Raw genomic sequence first — 20,776 nt, 5'->3', positions numbered from 1 at the left:
AGTACGAAGCTGCACTAATGACTTAACAAACGTCGTCTCACTGATCCGTCCCAGACTATGCTCATAAGATGTACACCGTGTATCCACATCATAAAGTCGCAAAATCCTCATAATGGTCAATGGGAAGGGCAATCGCTCATTCTGATCTGAAGTCTTAATATCCTTCGCCATTCTCCTCCAAATCAGAAAGGGGATGTTCATATTGATGTTCTTTGCCCTAACAATCTCCGGATTGCCCAACAAGTACATGTAAAGAAGACGATCCCAACGCAAAATCTTCGTGTTTGCCAAGGGCAAAATGTTATAACAAACCACGAAGTTCAAAAACCGATACTCCATCTTAAAATCTTTAGATAATACCATAATTCCATTTGATTCAGTTCCCGGCATGCAAATCGCATTCACAACACGCGCCCAATCCCGAAATGAATCAAATCTGGCCTGTAAGTACTCAATTCCATCGGTACGAGCTTCCATCCCCAGCACAGAAGCTATCGTATCGGGCGTGATAGTCAACTCTACGCCACGTACCGAAGTGGTGAACATGTACGGGCCGCCGTCAAAGTCAAACAGATGTCCCGCTCGCATATAAAATTCTCTAATAAGCTCCAAGCAGAAACCTGTTTGCTCCGAAAAATTGCAAATCTCATGAAGATTTTCATGTTCAAACAGATCTTGAAATGCCGGAACACGCTCTATTAGATTTGCAACTCCCACATCACGTTCACCGATGCACTGTTTAGAAGAGTACATAGAGCGGCGGCGTGAAGAGACGTCCTGAACAGAATATCGAGGAGGCTCAAAGACGGGCTCTCTAATCTCAAAACCACCTGACTTCCGTCTACCTCCAGTATCTATCCTTTTGTCCGATGCCTTACCTTTTCCTTTGTCAACAGCTTTTTCTTTGCCCTTTCCTTTTCCTTTCTCTTTATCCTTTTCTATATCAGCGGGCGCTTTACCCTTTTTCTTTGAAAGCACTTCCGATGTAAGTTCTTCCCAATCGGGTTCCTCAGCTTCAGATTTTTCTCCCTCATCACCCGGCACATACTCACTACCCTCATCGTCCGATTGTTGCTCAACCGGTTGTTTAGCCAATGAACGTTGTCGTTTGCCCCTACGACCACCACCGGCCATAAGAAAAACAAGCACGAGTAGCCAGGAATACATGTTTAAAAAGCACCTGTTAAACATAATAATGTATACATATTGAACATAAGAATAGTTGATTTTTGATGTTAGAAACTTTAGCAAGCTGATATGCAATATGCTAGATGATCCAAGGGCCACATAATCATGAAAATCATGGACAAATTATGCAACAAAAATCAGTAAAATCACATTTTTTTCGAAAAAATTGAAAAACTAAGGTTTTGATGGTGAAAACTTAGCAAAATCAACCAAACAATTGTATCAAAGTATGGAATAATGCATGAAAATCCTGAATAACATGTTTAGAGGTAAGAACAAGGCAAATATGGAGAGATTCAACAATATAACGAGATCAAACCCCAAAAATCTAAAAATAAAGCATAATTTCGGATTATAAGGCAACAAAGAAATAAAATCCGAAAATCTTACCAAAAACAAGTGTAAATTGATGAAGAAAGGAAGCAAAAGCACTCTGGGGATGTTAGAAGCTCGGGAGAGAAGTTTGAGGTAAATTGGTATAGCAAAAAGAACGAACTGTCGAAGCCCTTATATCGGTTCGGGGGGAGGGACCGGTCTCTCCAAGGCTAGGGCCGGTCCCAGAGCCAAAACCCAAAAATTTATTTTAAGTTCAGAATTTTTCAATAATTTTATATAATATCCCAAAATGTCCAACGCCAAAAATAATCAATTTCCATCCCCAATGTCTTCCAATAAAATTTCATAAATAAATTTTGAAAAATCAATTTCAAAGATATTCAATTTGTCAAAAATTGTTGATCCGAAAATCAAATAAAATTCTTGATAAGTATCAAATAAAATTCCACACATCATGCAAGATCTAAAAATTAATTGTATTGTCTTATTGTCATATTTGTTAAGAAAAATGAATAAATAAATCTCATAATCGTGAAATTAAAATAATACCCTCAAATTGAGTTATGCACATTATTCGAGATAGGAGTGGCTCTTTGAGCATCTTTTAACTAACCACCTTATATCGCCTAGGAGATGTATTAAACATATTATTTAGAATTTTACCATCTCCACAACATCTAATATTTATTTATTCTTTATTTTACCTTTTTTTTATAGAGAAACTTTGCTCATCATGTGGTAGCTGCACACACTGACTGGACGATCGGGGTGGTAGCTCTTTCCTCCATGTGGTGGTAGTTTTCACACTCCCAGCAGGGATATAACTCTTTCCACATCTTGAATTTAAGGAATTTTCATAACCATAACCGGAAAGACTCCCCCTAAAGAAGTGCAACCCTCAAGTCAAAAATATTATCGCAATTTCAAAAATAGAGAAAGAGTTATTCATCTCATAGCTAATAATTAAACAAAATAATTGCAACATTCAAAGTTCGAAGCATGAGGTGTTGAATTTAATCAGTATACTAAAACAGAATTTTAATGATTTGATCATTAAAAAATTATGACAATAGAGAATAACATTGATAATGATCAATCAAAACATAATATAAAACAATTAAAGTCATATGATAGAGCTCACAAAAACCAATTTATCTCCCCAAAACATACCATTAACAGTGGCACCAATCATGAAATTCAATCGTCTCTCAAGAATAATCAGGAAAAACCGAAAAACATGCACAGAAGCAAAAATGCAATATGCGCATAATCCATGGCCCAATTGAATGCATCTAGTTTGAAGGATTCATACCAATAGCCTTTCTTAAATGTAGAAAACGTTTTTGATCCAACGGCTTAGTTAAAATATCCGCAAGTTGATTTTTGGTTGAAATATATTCAAGTTGAAGAACGTTTGATTCAACCAATTCTCTTAAAAAGTGATATCTTAGTTCAATATGCTTTGTTCGTGAACGTAAAACAGGATTTTTTGAAATATTAATGGCACTCGTGTTGTCACATAGAATAGTAAAAGTGGTGGAGGAGATCCAATAATCACTCAATAAGCTTTTCATCCAGATAAATTGTGTAGAGCAACTACCGGCCGCAATGTATTCCGCCTCTGCAGTGGAGAGTGCAATACAGTTTTATTTTTTACTATGCCACGCAACTAGACAGTGGCCTATATAAAAGCATGCTCCACTTGTGCTTTTTCGATCATCCGCAGAACTGGCCCAATCCGCATCCGAGTAGCCAATTAAATCCAAAGACGTCCCCATTGGATATCATAGACCATAAGCGGTTGTACCTTAAACATATCGTATGATTCTCTTAACCGCTTTCAAATGAACTTCTTTTGGATTAGCTTGATAGCGAGCACAGATTCCCACACTAAAAGCAATGTCCGGTCTACTCGCTGTCAAATACAGTAAACTGCCGATCATGCTTCTATACTGTTTCTCATCCACACTTTGTTCTTCAACATTCAGTCCAAGTCCTTTGTTACTTGTTCCCATCGGTGTACCAAAGTTCTTTACTCTATCCAAATCGAATTTTTTAACCAGTTTCTTTGCATACTTGGTTTGAGACAAATGAATTCCTTCCTTTGATTGTTTAACTTGAAGACCAAGGAAATATGAAAGCTCACCCATCATAGACATCTCAAACTCACTAGTCATCAACTTTGCAAATTCTGTCGCAACAGTATCTTTAGTTGTGCCAAAGACAATGTTATCCACATAAATTTGTGCCACAATAAAGTCATTTTTAGTGTGTTTAACAAAAAGAGTTCTATCCGCTCCCCCTTGGTTGTACCCCTTTTCTAAAAGATATTTTGTTAATCATTCATACCATGCTCGCGGTGCTTGTTTAAGTCCATAAAGTGCCTTTTTAAGACAAAAAACATGATTTGGAAATTTAGAATCTATAAAACCTTTTGGTTGTTCCACATAAACTTTCTCTTTTAGAAAATCATTCAAAAATGCACTTTTGACATCCATTTGAAAAAGAGTAATTTTAAAGTGACAAGCTATCGTGAACAAAATACGAATAGATTCAAGACGAGCAACCAGGGCGAAGGTTTCATCAAAATCAATCCCCTCAATTTGTGAATAACCTTGAGCAACAAGTCTAGCTTTGTTTCGAACAATTAAACCATCCTCATTTTTCTTATTTTTAAAAATCCATTTAGTACCAATAACATTTTGTTGCTTAGGGCGCGGCACTAATTCCCATACATCATTGCGGGTAAATTGACCAAGTTCTTCTTGCATAGCATTTATCCAATATTCATCAAGAAGAGCTTCGTCAATATTCTTTGGCTCAATTAGAGATACATAGCATGCAAATTCACATTGAAGTTGACTTCTAGTTCGCACACCAACATTAGGATCCCCAATGACATTCGATAAATGATGATCTCTTGATTCTCTCTAGGATGTAGTCTCAGATGATATACTAGGTATTTCAGATGAGGTGCTTTGAGGCTCAGATGAATTATTTGATGCAACAATTTCAGGAGATGCAATGGGATTATCAAATGCAGAAACATCATCATTCACAAGCAATATAAATGGAGAATCATTATCATTATTCATCAAAGAGTTAGAAGAATCATTCACAGAAGTACTTACAAAAGAAGCTTCATCTACTTTTATATTTATAGATTCTATCACCGTCTTAGTTCGTAAATTGTACGCACGATAAGCACGACTTTCAGTAGAATAACCAAGAAAGATCCCCTCGTTACTTCGGGAGTCAAATTTTTCAAGATTTTCACGATCCCGAAGGATAAAACACTTACTCCCGAAGACACGAAAGTATTTAATATTAGGTTTCCTACCAAGCCAAAGCTCATACGGAGTATTCAAAGTATCCGGACGCACATAAATCCAATTGATAACATAGACAGTCATGTTAACCGCTTCAGCCAAAAAATGTAAAGCAATTTTCTTACTATAAAGCATAACACGTGCCATCTCTTGTACAACCCGATTTTTGCGCTCAACCACTCCGTTTTGTTGTGGTATATAAGGAACCGAGAATTCATGTTTAATCCCATTAGAAACACAAAAATCAACAAATTTTGAATTTATGAATTCTCTCCCTTAATCACTTCGAATACGTACAATTTTATCGTTACGCTCATTCATAAAACGAAGACAAATCTCAGAAAAAGAGTCAAAAGTATTTGCTTTTTCACGTAAGAAAGCACTCTACGAAAAACGAGTAAAGTTATCAACAATGAGTAATATATAACGTTGGCCACCCAAACTTTGAATCCTAGAAGGTCCCATCAAGTCCATGTGCAACAACTCTAAAGGTTTAGATGTCCCTACGTTGTTTAAATTCTTATGTGCGGGATCTAGTTTGCTTTCCAAGTTGACAACCCCCACACATACTATTCTCTTTAAAGTCTATCTTAGGTACACCTCTAACAATCTCCTTCTTTGATATCTTAGATAGTTCCTTAAAGTTTAGGTGACCTAGACGTTCATGCTATAAAGTTTCAGTCTCTAATGATGCTAGGTTATACTTTTCAGATGAAACACTAGAAACTACATAACAATTATTCTGAGATCTAACGCCTTTTAAGAAAAGACTATCATCGCGAGTCACATTGCATTCTTTATCAGAAAATTTCACAGAATACCCATCATCACACAATTGGCTTATGCTTACGAGATTTGATTTAAGCCCCTCAAAATAAAAATATCATTCAAAGTAGGGCCATCTGAGATAGTAACTGTTCCTTTTCCGATAATTTTTGACAACCGACCGTCTCCAAAAACAACAAGTCTTCCGGAGATTTTATTTAAAGAAGTAAACCAATTTTTATCACCGGTCATTTGACGGAAACAACCACTATCCAGATACCAAGAAGTATTATCGTAAGCATGAAGCGAAGTGTTAATGACAAGGCATGGGAAGAGTTCACCTTTGCGCACCCAGACCTTACGTGTTTTGGGTTGCGTCGGTTCACTTGCTTTTGGTGATCGTGGCTTGTCGATGATTTGAGTTAAGTTCTTCTTCAGATCCTCCTCCTTTGGTTTCCATGCTTATTTTGCCTTTAATTTCGAAGCATTCTTCTTTGGTGTCTATGTTTGTTTCTTCTTATGATCATCCTTCTTTAGAGTCCAAGTTGACTTCCCTTTTGATTTAGGATCATTCTTCGTTGGCATTAATGATGTTCTTTGATTCAAGGGTGTTGTAGAGCTCTTACCCTTTTGTTTGCAAAATTTATTTATATGTCCTAAAACACCACACAGATGACAAGTGTTGTTAGCCAAAGTGTTTTTAGGAGGGACGAACTACCCATAAAGCTTAGGAACCGCTTTTGTCGAATGTTCGTCATCTTTCTTCATTGCTTGATCAACATATGTCCATTCGTATCCAAGTCCAAATTTATTTGTTTGACCAAGTCCGAGCATCCGAGCATCTTCTCAAGTTTGCTAGAGCTAGACGAAAATTGATTTAAATCCGATTTGAGTTGGATAATAGTCTTGGTGAATTCCATATTTGCTTCTCTAGCTTCCGTGTATTGCTTGGTAAGGAAATTGATATTTTCTTCATATGATTCCTTTTACTTTTCTAGCAATGCACACTTGTCAAGCAAAGAATTGTAAGCCTTAGTCAAACCCTCTTTTTCATGCTCAAGACTTTTTGTCGACGACTCTAATCTTGTATTCTCTTGTTCCAAATCATATAATCTACGCCGCAATTTTTTATTGTGCTTTGCCACCTTCTTCGACTCGACAACCAATTGATGGTATGCGGCAACCATATCTTCTTCATCCGATTCTTCATCCGATGAGTTCTCCGATATAGATTTTTCATGCAAGGGAGATATAGAGATAGACTAAGTGGATGCCAAACACATAAAATTAGAATCGTGTGCAATAAGCGCTGTAGCGTTTACATCCTCATCACTTGAAGAAGACTCATTCGAAGATGAATCATCCCAAGTGATGGCTTGCATCGCTTTCTTTTTCAAGGACTTCTTATTAGGACAATCCGAAGCAATATGAGCAAATCCTCTACACTTATAGCATTGGATTTGACCTTCATTACTTTCTTCTCTTTAAAAAAATCTCTTGAGGTGCTTTCGAATTTTTTATTCTTAGAAGAGAAAGATGAAGAAGAACTCCCTTTAGATTTGCTCGACTTTGAGGAAGTAGACTTTGGAGGAAACTTCTTTCTAAAGTTCCGACGGAACTTCTTTGTTAGAAGAGCCAATTGTTTTTCAAACTCCTCCAATATTTGATCTGATTCCGAGTCCGATGAAGTAGTCATGTCATCTCCTTTTGTTGATTTTAAGGCCATACCTGAAGCTTTAGAAGAAGACTTGGAAGAAGACGAATTAGAAGGAAAAGTTATCTCATAAGTTTGAAGAGCACCAACTAATTCTTCTACTTTAAGTTCATCCGGATGTTTTACCGTTTCAATGGCCGCAACCTTAGGACGAAACCGTTTGGGAAGGGTTCTCAAAATTTTTCTAACAATTTTGGAGTCTGGAATCTTCTCGCCTAAGTTAGCACACGTGTTTACAATGTCTTGCAAACGAGTATAATACTCGGTAAAAGATTCATGTTCTTCCATACGAATAGAATCAAACCTACTTGTAAGCATTTGTAATTTTTGAATCTTTACCAAGCTTGTACCCTTGTGTGTAACTTGCAAAGTGTCCCAAATTTCTTTGGCGGTTTCACACACCGAGACACGAGAAAATTTAGTTTGATTTAAAGCATTAAATAAAGCATTAATACCCTTTCCGTTGAACGAAGATAGTTCGTTTCCTCTTTCGTCCATTTATTTCTAGGTTTCGGACCGGTAACATTCTCGACAACTTCGGTGGGATATTTTTACCTGAATTCAATGGCTTGCCATACCCGCTCGTCGATGGCAATAAGAAATGCCCTCATACGGACTTTCCAATAAGCGTAATTAGTGCCATCGAAGAAAGGGGGTCGATTGAATTTACCGCCCTCGGCCATGATTTACAACCTATACCCACTCTGATACCACAGGAAAGATATGGATCCCGAGGATCTAAAAGATAAATAACATCTAGAGGGGGTGAATAGGTGTAAAACGGCAAAAATAAAAACTCTCGATGTAAATAAAAGAGATAGTGGAAAATAAAAACAGCACACCGAGATTTTAACGTGAGAAAACTCCAATCCGGAGTGAAAAAAACCCACGGGACCGATCACACGAAAAAAATTCACTAAGAAAACTTGAGTACAAGTGATTTAACCAAAATACATGACTCAATTTACCGAATTCTCGTTGTTGATTGTCTTCGCCGGTCCTCGATCGATAGGAATCCTCCAATCGACCTCGCCGAAACTCCTTGCCGCGTCAACGCCTAAACTCCTCGAAGCGTCCACCGAATCCTCGGCTTCACGCGAGATCCACGCGCCGAACCTCCTTCCAGAGCTTGTAGAATTGATGATTTGTGATGATTAAGACTTAAAATCCCATAAGCAATGAGGGTTTACCTTCTAATCAAACATCTACTTGATTCTCGAAGAAAATCTCGAGTTAAAACTTAAGAATCAAGTCAATTGTTGATTATATGAAACTTGTTATATGAATAAAATCATAAGAATGTGAAAATAAGTTTCTAGGGTTTTAGAACAGTAGAAATTCAAAGCCTCAACTCATATGATGACCCCCATGGCTTATTTATAGGTTTAGAAGACTTAGAAGTAGACTAGGATTGCAAAAAGTCTATTTTAAAAACTCGTGTCGTCCTCAGGGACCGGTCCTCTCGAGGAGACTAGTCTGTCAGAGACCGGTGCCTTGGGTGGGAGACCGGTCCCTCACTGCGTGACAGAAAACACAACATTCGAGAACCGGTCTCTCATGCCAGAGACCGGTCTCTTTCTGTGAGTCAAAAATCCCAACGTTCGGAAATCGGTCTCTCATGCCAGAGACCGGGTGCACCCACCAGGAGACCGGTCCCTCAGATCAGGAGACTGGTTGCATTAGTCTTTCACGCAAAGAGGACTCTCGGGAAAAGGTCTCTCATCTCAGGGGACCGGTCACAGCACATTGAAAACCTCAGTTTGTGTTTTCTATTGCAATCCAAGTCTTCTAAACTTATATTTAGGTAGTTTAAACACACCACAAATGATCTAACATACATACCTGAGGTGTCGAGCTTTCCGAATAGGTCTTTGATTCTTCAAAGTGAATCTTCTCTTCAAACTTTCGCAATCAACTCTTCAAGACTCCATTCGACTTCACGAAATCCGCCAACCTAGAAAATTCTTAACAAACACAAGTGTCCAAGTCAACTCGGTTGTCGCTAATCCACCGTTCATTATCGGGCTTCCGGCAGTGTCCATTTGGGCACCGGAAGCCTTTGTCGCTCATCTGTCACCTTCGAACACACGAGGGGACCACAACAACCAGCCAATGGAACTAGGCGATGATTTTTGGGACAACCACACAGCCGGTAACCTATCGAGGCACGAAACCGCGTTCTATCGGCGATTTCACCAAAAAATGCATTGAAACCCCTCCGCCGCTCATCTACCGCCTCTGGACTTCGAAAGTGGTGGTAGTAACCTACCAACAAGGCTTGGTGGTGAATTTTCGCCAAACGACACCATGGGACCCCGTTTCAACTCCGCAAAGGCTCCCGGACCTTCGACGATTAGCCAAGAGGTCGGTAATAGTGATTACACACAGTCCAAGGCTGTGTGCAGGGTCCCCATTTCATACAATTTGTAATTGGCCTACTAAAGCATTAAATACAAATAAAACAATACATGAAACGTGAGTTTCGAGCTCATTACCCCGATCCGCAACGCACTGGATCCATCTAACCAGTCGATTTGACTCGTCTCGATAAGATCAAGCCATGCTCGCTGTTCGGAGTGCGATCGATGGTAGGGCGTCTTCGAAACAGCGAAGAAACTTCTTCAATAGGTTGCTCCCGGAAGCTACCGAGTCCTATGCGCACACTAGAGCTTCTTCGATTGCAGTGGGGGTGAGCATGGTGTTCAACGAGCGACAAGGATCACCGTGCTCACTTCCGGGAAGGTCAAGGTGCTTCGGATTGTCAAAAAATGCGAATGGGGGAAAACCGTGCCCTAAGCTACATAACAGTGAGAATAGTGACTCTGGCCGGCCGCCGGCGGCCTGCTGGCGTGCGCGCCGACTAAGGTCGGCCGCGGAGGGGGAGGGAAGCCTCGGGCTCCTTTTGGCGGCAGCAAGGAGCGACAGCGGCCGGTGAGGCTCGGCCAGCTCAAAAGTAGGCTGGGCCGAGAGTTGCACAGCAGCGTTCGAGGGAGGCAGGGCTAACAGTGGCGATTCTCAGGGACCGGAGGGAGGCGGCGAAAGAGGCCCAAGACTGCGGTGACCGTGCGAGGAAATAGTAGCCTCTTCTCTGCCTGCGGGTATCCAAGGGGGCGCAGGCGGCCTGCGGTAGCACTGGCGGTGCTTGATGACGCCGGACGAGCGTTACCGGGCTCGAAGGTGTTGAGTGGGAGGCCGAGGATAGGAGGGAAGGGTCCTAAGGCTCGGGATCGTAGGATGGAGAGGGAGAGGAGAAGAAAGAGGGGGAGAGAGAGAGAGAGAATGAGAGATTGGCTTCTCTTCTTCTCCGGCAGCCGGCGACAGCCACGGCGGCGGTGACTGATCCCCTCAGGTAGCTAAAGAGGAGAGAAGGGGGATTGATCTGGGGTTTGTGATGTACTTTTGAGTTTTGTCACGAAGGGATTTTGTATTCGCAAGTTTCGTGATTTGAGTCAGAGTCTTGAAGGGTTCGATTTGTGTTGTTGAAGATCGAAGAATCCGAAATTCCGAAGAACTCAGAAACATCTCACTGGATGAATCACGATGCTCAGATAAGCTTTCAAATGTATTTATGGTGATTCATAGTTATTTATGACATTAGAATTATATAAACTAATGATATATGGATTAGAAGTGGGTTTTGATACTTTTGAATTGATTATAACAATATTTAATATTGTGTACCGGTACCTATTTCCAGTTCCTCAAAAACTGTATTGAAAAACTAAGTTTTATTACTGAGTACCGGTACCCCACATTGGTACCTCAAAACTCGAGAGCTGCAATTCTGAGAATTGCATTGCGTACCGGTACCAAAGCCGAGTACCGGTACTGCATCGGTCGGATACCGGTACTACATCGGCCGCGTACCGGTACTCAGCCTCAGGAAATTTCTGAATCGTCCTGGTGTACCGGTACCAACTCTTGAGGACCGGTACTCAATGTAAAATTTTATAATTTAGATTCTAATCCGACTCTATTTGATTCTAAAGTCTATAAATAACCTATTGGGGTTCTCTAATTTATAGAGAAGTACGAGAATACATGCAAGAGTAACACTAAAGGCTAGGTTTTCGTTCTAAACCTATTTTCCACAAAATAGCCTCTTTTAGTTCAATTCAAGGTATTGAATTCAATATCTATATGTCGAATTGATGTAAGTTTTGCTTAGAGTTATTTCTCTGATTTTTCAACGACTCTCTAAGCAAAGGATCACCATAAAAACATAATACTCTTCATGTGCGGCGTCGTGGATTCGGCGTGATCAAAGGCAATTCGTGGATTCGGATCGTGAGCTCGTGGATTCGAGTGGCGTTCGTGGATTCGAACACGAGTGTGGCGTTCATGGATTTGAACGTGGGGGCGTGGACAACCCGGAGGCTTGCGTGAGATCTATAGGGGGTTAAGAGAGATCGAGTCCGTGGAGTCGGTAATCACCTTGTAATCTTTTCTTTTAGTGGATTATTTTTTTGCGTGTTGGTCTCGTGGGTTTTTCTCCAAATTGGAGTTTTCCCACATAAATCTCAGTGTGCTATTTTTATTTTTCGCATTTATTTTTTATTGCATTGAGATTTGCGATTTTGGGCTATACACCTATTCACACCCCTCTAGGTGTGATATTATCTAGATACATCCTAGGGTTTTATAACTTACAAGTGGTATCAAAGCAGGATCTAGATTTTTAACTTTCATTATGGGTGGGTGGTAACATTAATCGACCTCCACTTTTTGAGGGCACAAATTATGCCTATTGGAAAGTTCGCATGAGAGCTTTTCTTATTGCCATCAACGAGCGGGTGTTGCAATCAATTGAATTCGGATGGAAGCATTCTACCGAAGTCGTCGATAATGCTACCGTCCCCAAACCTAGAAATAAATGGACGAAAGACGAAAATGAGTTACTTCGTTCAATTGAAAGGATATAAATGTTTTATTTAATGCGTTGTCACAAACCGAGTTTTTACGCATCTTGGCGTGTGAAACGACAAAAGAGATTTGGGATACTTTACAAGTTACACATGAGGGTACAAGTCTAGTAAAAGTTCAAAAACTCCAAATGTTGACAAGTCAATTTGATTCTATTCGTATGGAGGAGCATGAATCTTTTACCGATTACTTTACTAGACTCCAAAATATAATCAATACATGTGCTACCTTTGGAGAGAAGATCCCGGAATCTAAAATTGTTAGAAAGATTCTTTGAACTCTTTCGGAACGCTTTAGGGCGAAGGTTGTGGCAATCGAAACCGTTAAGCATCCGGATGAGATAAAAGTAGAAGAGTTAGTAGGTGCGTTGCAAACATATGAAATAACTTTTCCTACTAATCAATCTTCTTCCAAATCTTCTTCTAAAAGTACAGGGATTGCACTCAAATCGACAAAGTAGGAAGATGTGGACTCGGATTCCGACGGACACATTTCTATCGCCAAATTCAAATATCAAATAGCGCTTCTCACGAAGAAATTTTGTCGAAACTCCCATAAGAACAATGCAAACAAAGCTTCATCTTCTAAGCAAAAATCTTTTTCAAAAGGATCTTCGAGTTCAAAATCAAAAGAAAAGAAACTTGCAAAACCTTCTAAAGAAAAAGATGATTTTGAAGGAAAAAATTCAATACTACAAATGCAAAGGCTACAACCATATTTCTACGGATTGTCCCACTAAAAAATTATACAAAAAGAAGGCTTTGCAAGCTAGAACTTTGGATGATTCTACTTCTAGTGAATCGATCTCAAGTGACTAAGAAAAGAATGACACTGTTGCTTTGTTTACTGATACTTCTTTACCTTCATCTATTGTTGCTTGTTTATCCTCTATTGTATCTGACTCTTGTGTTTCTCCCACCTTGCATGGGACGTCGAGTGATGATGACGAGAGTAAGGAGGAGTCAGACGACGATGACTTAGCCGCCGCATACAATCAACTTCTCATTGAATCAAAAAAGATGGCTAAGCATAACAAAAAGCTAAGAAAGTGTTTATTGGAGCTTGAGGATGAGAACAAAACGTTGAAGACCACCTATAAAGCACTTGTGGAGGAAAGAGAATCAATTTTAAAGAATAATAAGGTCCTCCAAGAGAAGTTAGACCACTCGGAGTTAACGATCAAATCACATCAAGAGAAGGTTGGTTTTCTGGAGCAACAATTCGAAGAAACTCGTGCATCCAACCAAGTTTGACCAAACAAGTTCATCAACTCAAATCCGACATTCAAAAATTTTCCTCCGAGTCGAAGAAGTTGGTCATATGCTCAGATTGGGTCAAACAAATAGACTTGAAGTTGGATATGAACGAACTCACGTTGAGAAGGATCAAAATTCGAAACTTAAAAGTCTCAACACTTTTAAAAGAGAAGGTTTGCCCTAGATATGGAATCAAGGGACACATCAAGAAGACATGCCCTAGGAAAAATAAGAAGATTCCATCGGTATCTTCTAAACATTTATTGACATCTTCCAATACTCAACAACCCCCACGGATTCAAAAGCAACAATCAAGTCGAGTACCTCAAATCAATCGAAGGTCAAAGCCACAACAAAAAGTTCAACCAAAGCCAAATGCAACACGAAAGTCGACAGTGGATCAAAAGTCAAAACAAATGGTGCTCAACAAGCCAAAACAACCAACAATCCGACAAATTTGGGTTCGGAAAGGTGATATCTTTCCTTGTCTTAAGACTTGATTTGTTTTGATTATTGTGTAACGCGTTGATTGGTGCTTACTACATATTTTTATTTATTGCATTACATGTTTAGATAATTCTTGTTGCTTGGAATTTGTTTTGAAATCTTTTTCGAGAAAGGTGATTGAGAATTTAAAATTTGAAATTTTTCGAGGAAGGTGATGTTTTGAAATCATTCCTTTGGAGAAATTAAACTTGAAAACTATCATGAACATCTTAAACTTCTCATTCATTCATTTCAAGTTAAGTTTATGTCAATTATCGATTTTACTCTACTTTTATTATTTGACGATAATTTATTATAGGAATTCTTAACACATATATTCATCAAATTTCACTACAACAAAAACGGTCTATAGCGACACTTTTAAATGTCGGTACAGGTAAAAAAAAGTACTGATGGCTAAATTACCGACACTTTTAAAAAGTGTTGTTATATGTGGGGTCGTTAGGTATATAGTGATAGTTAAAGAGTGTCGCTATAACCTAAAAAGAGTGTGGTAATTTACCAACACTTATTTAAGCATTTAGCAACCGCCGGAACTGTACCTCGTTGGTTGCGATGGCGGAGGAGGACGAGAGGAAGGGATCTTCGTCTAGGATTTCAGTCGATTGAGTGAGGGGAGAAAGGGAAATGGTAATCGATTTTTCTTTTCTTTTTCTTTTCTGTTTGTAATCAGGTCGAATGGGTTGGGTAGGGTGGGTTGAGTAGAGTAACCTTTTATTTTTTGTTGGATTGAACTTTATATTTATGCATTAGTAGTTTTTTTTTCAAGTTTTGGCATAAATGATACACTTACACAAAAGTGTCCCAAACATGTGTCCCAATAACCTAATTCTGTTGTAGTGTTTAAGTAATCAAATTTGATCTCTTGGCGATTGAACTATCTCGATTGTGTGTGTTGAATATGATGAATGGTTATTCGCTAATGGACTAAAATTTGTCAAATTTTCTTTCAAATGTGAGATTGTCTAATTTAGGGATAGTTTGTATTAAATAATGTGAGAAATTGATACAAAAGGAAAGGAAAAAATACTCCTATATTTAAAAGATGTGGAAAGAGTTACATCCAAATGGAGTGTGAAAACTACCATCACATGTAGGAAAGAGCTACCACCCCGATCGTCCGATAAGTGTGTGAAGTTACCACATGGGAATTGATTGAATGGCCGAAAAGGTTGAAAAATAGAAAATATTTTAGATTTTTCGGAGTTATAAGGTGGTAGAATGAAAAGATGCTCAAAGAGCCACCCCCGGTAATTTATTAGCTAAATTTCAATTTTGAACGTTTTGCGACAAATTGGTGTCAATTTTGCTGAATTTCTATAAGTCATTTTTCATGAACCATTACATCTTGATAGATTTTAAACGACTAGATTACTTTTGATGACTTAATTTTGACGTTTAGATGAATTAAGAAATCATGTCATATTTTATATTCATCATGATGATTGTTGAGTACAATTCTTAATTTTTGTGAAATTAACTTGATTTGAATTAATTTGATACGAAAAAATTGATTTTCAGGCACTGGGTACCGATACTAGGTATTGGGTACCGGTACAAGGCAAACCAGTACTGTTTTGAGGTACTGCAGAACCCGAACGTTTTTTTTTTTTTTGAGAGAAAGGTAGCATGCTATTGTCTGCCATCACGAATGACGCACCTCACACGGTCGATGAATTTCGGCCGTGGGGTAGTATTCATGATTCAGATGAGTATATACTTGGGGTTTGGTCAATCGCCTTAGCACATATACTAAGGCAAAACCATCTCTAAACCGACAGCTACCTGCTTTGCTTATTTTATTTAGAAATAAACTTAGCTGGAAATGTGAATCAACTAGGATTCGAACTTGGGTCTCGGGTACCAACAACCAAATCCTTTTGCTACTTGCGCAGAACCCGAACGTTAAAAAACCTGTTTTTGAACTGGGTACTGGTACGCGGGTTCGAGTACCGGCACGCGGTCTACGGAATTGTTTTTAAATACCGATATTAAGTTTTATTTTTTCTCCAATACCTCATCAAAACACTTCCTTTCTCTCTCTAAAAATCTCCACTCTCACCCGGATCTACAAGTTTTCGGTAGTGATTTGTAAGTTTCTTCTCCAGATCTGATCATATCTTCTTCAAAACTCTAGTTTTTCCATTTTTCGAACTATTTTTTGGGTTGAAGATCAATCTCTGTTTTTGATGTAATTTCTTGCTTTTTGCTTTGTTTGACTTGAGATACATGCTTGCTTGCTTCTTGAACACTTAGATTAGAGAATAATGCGTTATATTTTGCAAATCTAAGATTTATATCATGTTGGATGTAGAATTTCGGGATTTTTTGTCGGAATGCCATTTACCATGAAACAACTTGCTTGAATCTATTGGAAATAGTATTTTTATGCATTCTAAATTGATTAGAAATTTTTTACACTATTTTGCAAGTTTTTCTTGTGATAATGTTAATGCATATTTCTTTACTTTGTAGGAAAAATGGTATTTTCACTACTACTTACTCTGTTGGTTCTCATGGCCACTGGAAGTGGTCGTGGTCGTGGACGAGGTCGACGAGGTGCTACGAAAAGAACTCGTATGGAGAAAGGAACGTCCGATTCTGATTCGGACTATAACGAGAGTTCTTTTGAAGAAGAAAAAGAAACTGAGGAACAAACAAGCAAAGGCAAAGGCAAAGCATCATAAACATTAAGGAAGAAAAAAAGTGCTGGCTCTCCTCCACGAAGAAGCACGGGTGGTCCTATTATCTGTGAGGAAGGATTTTGTGAACGTGAAAGCCGATCAAAGCACGCCGCGGAAAGATAGTCACAGCGGCAGAGGGCTTTTGCCAACCGAACGTTCTTTGTAGAGTGTTATGTCAACTTCAACGAGCTCACCAGGGAGGTTCCTGATTTTGGATAGTTACTACATGGAGCCCCTATTAAGCCCGTTGGGAGGATCCAGGCATGTGATGCTTTCTATGTAGAGCTTATTCAGGAGTTCTACATGCGCGGAAAAGTGCTCGCAAAAGATCAGGAGACGGGGACTTACCTATTTGAGGCATATGTTCGTAAAACCAGGATTCATGTCACCCCGCACACGATTGGAGAGATATTTGGAGTACATGTTGATACCTCCGATCTACACTATACTCATGGTACATTTCAGCAGTCGTCACATTGGAACACCGTGATAAATGCCATATGCAAGACGGGGACAGTGACGAATCGATTATATGTGGAGTCCAAGGATTTAAAGCCTAAGTATCACATTCTGTCCTTAGTGATTTGCTACAATGTGCTACCGACTATCGGGACGAAGAAGATCGTCTTGTCCTTTTCTACCTACTTGGCCACCCGAAGCGTGCTCATGGTTTGAATATCAACATTCCGTTTTTGATGTGGCAAAAGATGGTGCATGTCGTTCAAGCTTCAGGGCAACGTGAGCTACTTCCATTCCCTATTCTGATCACGAGGATTTTACAGGCTAGTGGAGTAGATGTCATGTGCGACAAGTACGATGATGGCCTTGCACCTATTGATGGAGTGATATTGGCCAAGTTGATTAGCACCTTGAAGACCTTCAAGCAAACTAAAGCCTACACCACAGCGACTTTTGGTTCAACCGCTCGGCCTGCAGAGCGTAAGGGATCATTGAGCTCAGGCGGAGTAATTACTGTTGAATCACTCCACCATGAGGTTCGATCTGTAAAGAAGCGGGTTGAACAAGGATTTAAGAAGCTGGAAGAAAAATACAAGAGATTGGAAGATGGCATGAAGAAAATTCTGGAGAAACTCGGATGTCGCCACAACGATATTTTTCCTGGCGACGCTGGACTGAGTTCGTCACACTCGGTTGACCCACCTACTGTTGGGCACATGATGATGTTGCATAGGGAGGAGATGATGATGATGATGAAGAAACTGAGTGATGATTTCTCCTCTACATCTTAGTTTACTTATTTTTTGTTTGCTTATAGGATGCAGTTTGATTTACTTCACTTGTCTTTGCATTATGTTTTGGTCTGTACCTATGACATAACTGCACTATCTCCCTAGTATGTTTTTCTCTATATTGTGCTTTTTTGGCAATTTATGACAAAAATGGGGAGACATAGGCGGACAAGGGAGTTGAATAAAGGGGGAGAAATTTGAACTTCGAGAACATTTGATGATGAAGGAAGAGATGTAAAGGTTAATGTTTTGAACATACTACATCATTTTGAAAAATCTGTTTTGTAGGAAAACATGTAATATACCGATACCTCGGTAGGTTGTATCGAACTTTAGTCAAATTGACCAAAGTGTGCGAGAGAAATAGTTGGACAAAGTTCATTTGACATTCCAACAATGTTGGAAGGGTTAAAGTAGAGTTCCAAGTGAGTTAGAAAGGTTTAAGCATTGCTCAGCGCAAATTGGAGTCAAAACAAGGCAAAACTACATTCTGGAGTATTGTTAACCAGTGAAGCATTGGAAGAGTACCGGTACCAGGCAGGCACCCGAGAGTAGAAGCTCTCGGGTTTGCCTCTGTCAAGCTGGTTAACCGGTGACTGTTCTGGGTAGTACCGATGCCCCGCAGCCACCCGAGAACAGCGAGCTCTCGGGTTGGGCAGTTAAACAGGGGGCATACCGGTGACGCCCACCCGCGTACCGGTGCACAGTGCTGCGAAACAACAGGTTGGTTTGCAGGAAATAATAAGAGATGGAGGGTTTATTTGCTATTGTAGCAGCTTATAAAAACCCTACGCTCTCTCATCTCTCATTCACAACAGTAAACCCACCCTCCTGTCTTATTTCTCTCCCTCTCTCTCTCTAGGAGCTCTCCCGCAAGGTTAAAGGAGGAGATCAAGAGGAAGATTTGGAGGAGATTTGGACTTTTGGAGAATCTAGGGCTCTCCTATAAGGTGGAGTTTGGAGAGCTAGTGGGCTAAGGTGAGGTTTCTTATAAGATTGATGTTAGGGCTTGGTTTTATGCCCTAAATTTTTTGGTTTTGAGCTTTTTTTAATATTAGAAACCTAGTAGAGATCTTGGAACCTCGTGAAATTCATGAGCTCTCATGGTAGAATTCTAGGGTTTGCTTTAAATGCCCTATGAATGGTTCAAATGATCTAGAAATAGTTTTAGAGGGATTTCTAGATGGTGATAAGCTTGCTTTTGCTTATATTAGAGATCAAAGTAGTGTATTGAGCACAATGACATTGTTACGATCCGACGAGCTTACGCAAAGATATTGGAGAAAATGCCTAATTTGGCTTCGTTTTGCCGCAGGCAAGAGAATAGGCGCCCAAAAATCACGAAACTTGAACCATGGCACCTTTACAATCATACGAGGTGGGTGGTGCTATCCAAAATCCTCGAATTTTCTTTTATGTCTAAAATGTCATTTCTTGAGCATATGTGTATATTGAGCATCATGCATTATAGGAGGAGTGAGTATATATGATTGCATACTTTGAGTATAAGATGCATATATATAAATGTTGTGAATTCTGGAGAACATGTAAAACCCTATGTATGCATGAATGGCTGCAAAGACCTAGATGACATAGAGAACAAATGACATTATGACATCGATAGTAGAGTGGCATCAATGAATTTTGAATGCTAGTGTGCAAGTGTGGCATCAAAGAGTATTGAATGCTAGAGACAAACACATAGTGTGTGTGGCATTAACGAGTCAAGAATTCATGAGAATGAGAACAAAGAACATTTAGTGTGTGACACTAATGAATGAGTATAAAGAATGCATGACAATGGCATTTGTTACATAGCATCCTCAAAGTTGATGCATCCAGAATGGATTGAACTTGACATCCTTAAAGTTAAGGATTGGATCATACTCACCTATAAGTCTTAGCTTGAGGGTGGTCGCACCCCCTCGAGCGATGAGCTCCGGAGTAGTCATCACTGGGTCGTAGCGAGTATCTCCCCAGAGGATGGTCCCGTCGGGTTGTAGCGAGTAACTCCCCGATAGTAGGGATTTGAGTTGGTGAGTCTATTGAGGGCGAAACCTACGGGTTAGCCAAGAGAATTGAGAATTGAAAAGTGATCTTGCATTCATCATGAGCATTCTATTTGAGCATAGCATGAATTATATTTTGTTCAGGCATATTAGCTGTATTTGTTTAGTTGGTTACTATCTATCTTCTATTCTTCTATTATGCCTGATTTAGACCAAGTGGGAAAGTCGGCGAGGTCGGCGGCCGAACCCACTGAAAACTTTGTAGTAGTTCTCACCCCACTATTTTCACAGAGCCGGAACCGAGTGAGCCGGCCGACGATCGCGGTAAAGGTATCGCGCCATAGACAGGGACCACCCGAGATGGTTTTCATATTTTGTTTAGTTGCATACCCTATATATATCATCTTTTGTACTTTGATGATTATAGATGAATGAATGATGCAAATGTATTAAAGAAAGAATGTAAAAGTTTATATTTTGGGGGATCATGTGATGTAAAAGATATGATGAAAAGAATGTAAAAGAATTTACAAGTTGAATGCATGTATGTGGTTAAAGGTAATCATATTACTTGCATGAATGTTTAGTTTTGTACTTTCACTTTGGCTATTGCTTGCCTTCGTGCAAGCCATATATATCTTTATTCCGCTATGTAGAATTCTAATATACATGATTTATACTTGTGTTGAGCCTTGGGCGGACAGGGGAGGTGCTGTCCGTTCGGCATCTGTTCGACGTGCCTGAACCGACCAAATAGGCCGGTCCCGGAGCGTGACAAAACGAGACTTCAAAACTCCTAATTGTGTCTAAATCAT

At 39.5% G+C, this 20,776-nt stretch overlaps 1 protein-coding gene across 1 annotated transcript; it reads right to left on the bottom strand.

The window, feature by feature from the left end:
- Nucleotides 3,333-4,619, bottom strand: LOC109725256 (uncharacterized mitochondrial protein AtMg00810-like). The gene is made up of 2 exons (XM_020254363.1): nucleotides 4,481-4,619; nucleotides 3,333-3,715 (listed from the first exon to the last, which is right to left on the bottom strand). The coding sequence occupies exons 1-2, from the start codon at nucleotides 4,617-4,619 to the stop codon at nucleotides 3,333-3,335; spliced, it is 522 nt and encodes a 173-aa protein (XP_020109952.1).

The sequence above is a fragment of the Ananas comosus genome, linkage group 19 (genome assembly GCF_001540865.1).
Source record: "Ananas comosus cultivar F153 linkage group 19, ASM154086v1, whole genome shotgun sequence".
Classification (NCBI taxonomy): domain Eukaryota; kingdom Viridiplantae; phylum Streptophyta; class Magnoliopsida; order Poales; family Bromeliaceae; genus Ananas; species Ananas comosus.
This window is presented reverse-complemented; position numbering and strand designations above follow the sequence as displayed.